The following is a 7,500-nucleotide window of genomic DNA, read 5'->3' on the forward strand; positions in this document are numbered from 1 at the left end:
AATAGATTCTAAATATATGAAATCATATAAACGATGCACGAATAAGCATCAAAAACAAACTGGATGTCCTAATTAGCATTCCAAGTATCTAAAAACTTTACTTGGCTGGCTCCCAGTCAGCTATAGAATAGATTTTATATATATGAAATCATATAAACGATGCACGAATAAGCATCAAAAACAAACTGGATGTCCTAATTAGCATTCCAAGTATCTAAAAACTTTACTTGGCTGGCTCCCAGTCAGCTATAGAATAGATTTTAAAGTTCTGCTGCTGGTCTACAAATCACTGAATGGTTTAGGTCCAGAATACATGAATGACATGTTAGTAGAATATAAACCCTCCTGTTGTCCTCGAGTCAAGGAAGGAAAGGGGGGAGGGAGGAGGGAGGAGGGAAAGGAGGGAGGAAATGAGGGAGGAGGGAAGGAAGGGAGGAAGGAACAGGAAAGGAAAGGAAAGAAGGAAGGAAGGAAGGAAACGAAGGAGGAAGGAAATGAGGGAGGAGGGAAGGAAGGGAGGAAGGAAGAGAAAAGGAAAGAAGGAAGGGAGGAAGAGAGGAAAGGAAAGAAGGAAGGAAGGAAGGACGGAGGAAAGAAAGAGGGAGGGAGGGAGGGAGAAAGGAAAAGAGGAAGGAAGGAAAGAAGGACAGAGGAAAGAAGGAAGTGAGGAAAGTAGGGGGGAGGAAAGAAAGAGAGGAGTGAGTGAGGAAAGAAGGAAGGGAGGAGGGAAAGGAAGGAAGGAAAGCCAGAGAGAAGGAGGGAGGAAGGGAGGAAAGAAGGAAGGGAGGAGGGAAAGGAAGGCAGGAAAGAAATTTATATTACTGGTCAGGCATTATTATTCTCAAACTCCCTTCTCTCTCCCTCCCTCCCTCCTACCTTCTTTCCTCCAGCCTTCCTTCCTTACGTCTTTCCTCCCTTCCTTCCTCCCCTCCCTCCCTCCCTCCTTCCTTCCTTCCTTTCCTTATTAAAATGATTATATTGTGATCTTTGTGAGGATCTCCACCTCTCCTGAGATTTTAGTTGGCTAAAAACAACAAAACTCAAAGATTAAACTATGTGTGTGTGTGTGTGTGTGTGTGTGTGTGTGTGTGTGTGTGTGTGTGTGTGTGTGTGTGTTTGTCGTAAGCTACTTTTGGGTACAAATTTCAGATTAAATACCAGTTAATTGGGGGACGGCAAAGACAAAAAGCTGAAGTCCCCAATTTAGAAAAGCTGATTTTTGGGTCAGTGGTTACGATCGGGGGTTAAGGCAAACGTCCAGGAAACATCTGCACAAAATGAATAAGTAAGTCTACGTAATGTCCCTAAAAGTGACCTAGGACATGCATGAGTATGAGTGTGTGTGTGTGTGTGTGTGTGAGCTTCCCTGCAGTCCCTGTACACAACGACAACCTATTAACCTGTAAGTGTTGGTTAATCAGCTCGTCGGTTAGACAATTTTCCTTAAGATGCGCGCACACACACACACACACACACACACACACACACACACACACACACACACACACACACACACACACACACACACACACACACACACACACACACACACACACACACACACACACACACACACACACAATCCCTTTTCGAGAACACTTAGCGCCCGCTGTTTTGCCCGACGGTGGCCTTGCTGCAGGTCAGAGCTCACAGAGAAGCTGCTGTCTGCTGAGATGTGACTCGTATCATCATCGTTAACAGCTGTAAACATTTAATTAATTTAATTACACTCAGCTGATGCCACATATTTAATAAGAGGAGCTTCTGTTTGGATATTATAGAGGAGATGAACTTATCAGTATACAGTTTGTTATCAGGATCTGACTCAGATGTAATAAAACATTGGCTAGTTGATTCCAGGTGGGGAGTTCTGGTCCTCTGAAATGAAGCCAACCAGGAAGTAACTTAGAGCTGCATTCTATCAAAAGGCCACCAGGGGGCGACCGTCTCCATACAAGTCAATGGAGAATTCACCAACTTCTCACTTGATTTCTAACCTCAGTAAACATTTTCAAAATGTGTTTATGGTCTCAATCACTAGTTTAAAGCCTTCTTCAATGCAGTATGATGTTCATTTGGGACATTTTGGCCTCCCTGATTTTATATGTGACGATAAAGCAGGGTATGCATTAGGGGGCGTGGCTACGTCCTGATTGACAGGTTGATTGACCAATGTCCTCGAGATCCAGCCCTCGCAACCATAGCAACCTCCCCGCTCCGCCCATGGCCCCGCCTCATGCCCCTATAAGTAGAATCCGTGTTTTTATTTTTCCCAGCATGCACCTGAAATTTTCAAGATGGCGCTGCCTAGATTCGAAACTATTGGCTTCCGAGCAGCAGTCCACAAACCAATGGGTGACGTCACAGATGTTACGTCCATTTCTTCTATACAGTCTATAGTTGATGCATATAGAGGCTCCATGATACGATATTGTATATTAAAATGTGTCAAACTCAATCAGCAGCAGATCATCACAGCTTGTATAAAATGCCGAAGCTCAATAGAAGATGATCATCTGCTTTTAAAAGCCAGATCTCCACTTTGAAAACAAACACTGGACATCTTGAAGAACAATGAACGTTCCTCCTTTGATAGACGTTGGCGACCCTTTCTTTGACCCAACCTTTCTCACTATCAGATATCACACAAAGGAGGCGTGATGGCCTAGTTTACAGCCCCCCATGTCCCCCTCAGGCTGGGTGACACTGCTCAATCTGCTTCCCTTTGTCTTTCATTTGCTCTTTTTGTGTATGTGCTGACCCGTGATGTGATCCGTTAATATGATGCTACTGCTGCTGCTGCTCTCTGATGCTCCTGCTCTGCTGTTTGGATTTCATTATATCGACTCTATAAACTCTATATATACCATTAATTAACACTTGTAAATGAGTTATAACTAGGGCTGTCAGCTTTAACACGTTAATCACGATTAGATTAATGCAATCCATAACGCGTTAATTGTTTTTAATCGCATTTTAATGTTGCAAGCCTTTCTGTCCCTTCTACTCCCCCGTAGACGGCTCCTCTAGCTGTAGCGCTATGCCTTGAAGTGGCCTCCTGCAGTAAACCTACCGCGCTGATGGAAAGTAAGAGAGCTACTGGACTTTTGAACGGCTTGTTTAACTTTAAAACACTTCCAGACGCTTCAGTTGACAAGTCAAAAGTAAAATGCAACCTGTGTCAAACGGAGTTTAACTACCACCGGAGTACGTGGAGTTTGAGTTAGCACCTCCACGCTAAACACCCAGGTGCAGCCAAGCCAGCCTCAGCTCCACCAAAGGACCATTTTGGAGTGTGGGAGTCGCAGCAGAGCCGTGATTGATTCCCAGTTAAGACACTCTGGTAAGAAATGCTTTACATTATGGGCTTAAAACTGCCTTCAAATGGAAAATAACAGGATTTTAAACATGCAATTCAAAACGTGATTAATCGCGATTAACTATGGAAATTCTGTGATTAATCTCGATTAAAAAAATTAATCGTTTGACAGCCCTAATTATAACCTAATTTCTCATACTTCAATGCAGAGTCACTATTTGGCTAAATGAAGGTAAACTATACTACTGTTTTTTATCCATTTAGGTTAAAATAGGCTCTTAGATCTTTGTCAGTCAGCAGATTCTTCCCTTATATTTATATATAAATATGTTTTTATGTAGATTTTATGTGCAAAATACCCTGGAACTTTACTCTATTCAGATCAACAGTCTTGAGTAATATTTTCAAGCACTTTATTCAGCTGTTCTATTTCTTTTAGTCGGTCTTTTACTATTCTGTTTTTAACCCTCCTGTTGTCCTCAAGTCAAGGAAGGAAGGATGGAAGGGAGGAAGAAGGAAGGAAAGGAGGCAGGAAGGAAGGAAAGGAGGAAGGAAGGGAGAAAGGAAGGAGAGGAGGGGGGAAGAAGGAAGGAAAGGAGGAAAGAATGGAGGAAGAATGAAGGAAATGAGGGAGGGAGGAAGGGAGGAAGGGAGGGAAAAAGGAAGGAAAGGAGGGAGGGAAGAAGGAAGGGGAGGAAATGAGGGACGGACAGAAGGAAGGAACGAAAGAGAAAAGAAGGGAGGAAGGAAAGAAGGAAGGGAAGAAGGGAAGGAAAGGAAGGAAGATGGAGGAAAGAAGGAAGAAAGGAATGAAGGAGGGAGGGAGGTAGAAAGGAAGGAAGGAAAGAAGGAAGGAAGGAAGAAAGAAGGGAGGAAGGGAGGAAGGAAGGGAGGAAGGGAGGAAGGACGGACGGAGGAAAGAAGGAAGGAAAGGAGGAAGGAAGGAAAGGAGGGAGGGAAGATGGAACACAGCCCCCCTCCCCCACTGATTAATCACTTTGTACATTTACAGTGATTAAAACCAAAAGGCTGAGCAGAGTCCCTAAATCTGCTCTGAACAGTTTCCAGGAGGAGGATTACGTTCAACACTTCCATGATGAACACAACGTGTGACTCTTTACTTTCTGTTTGGAAACAAACAACAAATCAGCTTAAACATCTTCCTGTCCTGAGTCTGAATGTGCTGATCAGCAGGGAAAAAGGAAGAAGGAAGGAAAGGAAAGGAGGGAGGAAGGAAGGAGGGAAGGAAGGAAGGAAGGAAGAAGGAAGGAAGGAAGGAAGGAGGAAGCTTAAACATCTTCCTGTCCTGATCATCTGAATGTGCTGATCAGCTGGGAAAAAGGAAGAAGGAAGGAAAGGAGGATGGAAGGAGGATGGAAGGAGGGAAGGAAGAAAGGAAGGAGGACGGAAGGAGGGAAGGATGGAATGAGGATGGAAGGAGGGAAGGAAGGAAGGAAGATGGAAGGAAGGAAGGGAGGCAAGAAGGTAGGAGGGAGGGAGAAAGGAAAAGAGGAAGAGGGGAAGGAAGGAAAGGAGGGAGGAAGGAAGGAGGGAACAAAGGAAGGAGGATCGAAGGAAGGAAGGAAAGGAGGGAAGGAAGGAAGGAAGGAGGTTGGAAAGAGGGAAGGAAGGAAGGAAGGGAGGATGGAAGGAGGGAAGGAAGGAAAGGAAGGAAGGAAGGAAGGAGGATGCAAGGGAGGAAAGGAAAGAAGGAAGGGAAGACAGAGGAAAGAAGGAAGGCAGGAAGGTAGGAGGGAGGGAGAAAGGAAAAGAGGAAGGAAGGAAGGAAGGAAAGGACAGAGGAAAGAAGGAAGGAACTCTTCTCTCCTCACTGATGAGACTGAGGTTAGATGGTGTTGCTACTGGCTTTAAACTGGGCCAAAAGCTGTTACTGGTTTAACTGGGAAATCTGCTTATATCTGTTCTGTCCATTAAAAAGACACACACACACACACACACACACACACACACACACACACACACACACACACACACACACACACACACACACACACACACACACACACACACTCTATCAGAGCCAACTGAAGCTGAAAAGCAGATTTCCACTCAATCTCCACTCTTCCACACCTCGGGGTCAGGGGTCACCTGTCAGCTGCAAATACACTGCGGGGGCAAGTTCACCGACACACACACACACACACACACACACACACACACACACACACACACACACACAGAGATATATATATATATACACATGTCAAACTAGCCGTGTGTGTGATTTGGCCGATGCTTGTGTGTTTATGTGACGTTGAGCTGATACACACAACACTGACAGCAGCTTTACATCAGTGTTTACAGTGTGTGTGTGTGTGTGTGTGTGTGTGCGTGTGTGTGTGTGTGTGTGTGTGTGTGTGTGTGAGAGTGTGTGTGTGTACATAAAACAAACAGATGGAGCTTAGACTGTAATGCTTGTGATACAGATATATATACACAGTATGAGTGAGTATAGAATAAATTAAAGGAGGAAGGAAAGAAGGGAGGAAAGGAGGGAGGAAGGGAGGAAGGAGAGAAGGAAGGAAGGAAGGGAGGAAGGGAGAAGGAAGGAAAGGAGGGAGGAAGGAGGGAGGGAAAGAAGGGAGAAAGGGAGGAGCCTAGGAATCAATGAAGGAAGGAAGGAAGGAAGAAAGGAAGGAAGGAGAGAAGGAAGGAAGGAAAGCAGGAAGGGAGGAGCCTATGAATTAAGGAAGGAAGGGAGGAAGAAAGGAAGGAAGGGGAGAAGGAAGGAAGGGAGGAAGAAAGGGAGGAAGGGAGAAGGAAGGAAAGGAGGGAGAAAGGAAGGGAGGAAAGGAAGGAAGGAGTGAAGGACGGAAAGCAGGAAGGGAGGAGCCTAGGAATGAAGGAAGGAAGGTGCGTGTGTGTGTGTGTGTGTGTGTGTGTGTGTGTGTATATCTATCTGTGTGTGTGTGTGTGTGTGTGTGTGTGTGTGTGTGTGTGTATATATATCTGTGTGTGTGTTTGTGTGTGTGTGTGTGTGTGTGTGTGTGTGTATATATATCTGTGTGTGTGTGTGTGTGTGTGTGTGTGTGTATATCTGTGTGTGTGTGTGTGTGTGTGTGTGTGTGTGTGTGTGTGTGTGTGTGTGTAGCATGAACTCACCCAAACGAGTAGACCTGACTGGCTTTCTTCATGCTGACCCAGGAGCTGATGAGACAGGTGATCAGACTGAGAGCCGGAGGAGAGAAGAACAGGTGACGCAGCGGTGAAGAGAAAGAGAGAGATGGACGGATGGACGGCAGACAGGAGGGGGAGAGGAGGAGGGGGGAGGGGGGGGGGGGGTAAAGGAGGAGGGGGAGGGGGGGTAAAGGAGGAGGGGGGGGTATAAAAGAGAGAGAGAGACAACAGAAACAACACAGGTCAGATAAAGTTCACTTCTTTTATTCATTATAATCTCACCATTCATTATTAATGAGAGGAGGGTTTACCATTAACCTTTGTGTCATCCTCCCTCCCTCCTTCCTTCCTTTCCTTCCTCCTTCTTCCTTCCTTCCTTCCAATCCTCCTTCCAATCCTCCCTTCCTTCTTTCCTCTGTCTTCCCTTCCTCCCTCCTTTCCTTCTTTCTTCCTTCCTTCCTTTTCTTTTCTCCATTCCTTCCTTCCCTCCTTCCTCTTTTCCTTTTCCCTCCGTCCTCCCTTCCTTTTTTCCTTTCCTTTCCTCCCTTTCTCCCTCCCTCTTCCCTTCCTCCTCCTTCCTTCCTTCCTTCCTTCCTCCCTTTCGTTCATTCTTCCTTCCTTCCCTCCTTCCTCCCGTCCTCCTTCCTTTCCTTCCTTCCTCCCTTCCTTCCTCTGTCCTTTCCTTCCTTCCTCCCTTCCTCTTTTCCTTTCCTCCCTTCCTTCTTTCCTTCCTTCCTCCCTCCTTTCCTTCCTCCCCTCCTTCCTCTTTTCCTTTCTCCCTCCCTCTTCCCTTCCTCCCGTCCTCCTTCCTTCTTCCTTCTTTCCTTCCTTCCTCCTTTCCTTCCTTCCTTCCTCCCTCCCTCCCTCCTTTCCTTCCCTCCTACTTCATTCCTTCCTTCCTCCTTCCTTTCCTTCCTTCCTCCCTTCCTTCCTCTGTCCTTTCCTTCCTTCCTCCCTTCCTCTTTTCCTTTCCTCCCTTCCTTCCTCCCTCCTTTCCTTCCTTGACTCGAGGACAACAGGGGGGTTTAAAAGAGAGAATACAC

General features: G+C 45.9%; 1 protein-coding gene across 1 annotated transcript in view; it reads right to left on the reverse strand.

The window, feature by feature from the left end:
• LOC128354784 (zinc transporter 6-like) overlaps nucleotides 1-7,500 on the reverse strand; it is a gene marked incomplete at its 3' end in the record, with an annotated part of 19,485 nt that overhangs the window by 10,067 nt on the left and 1,918 nt on the right. The window contains exon 3 of the mRNA XM_053314942.1: nucleotides 6,443-6,508. Coding sequence (XP_053170917.1) covers nucleotides 6,443-6,508 — 66 coding nt within the window. The remainder of the gene's footprint in view (nucleotides 1-6,442; nucleotides 6,509-7,500) is intronic.

Source organism: Scomber japonicus, unplaced genomic scaffold, assembly GCF_027409825.1.
Source record: "Scomber japonicus isolate fScoJap1 unplaced genomic scaffold, fScoJap1.pri scaffold_579, whole genome shotgun sequence".
In the NCBI taxonomy this organism is placed as follows: Eukaryota; Metazoa; Chordata; class Actinopteri; order Scombriformes; family Scombridae; genus Scomber; species Scomber japonicus.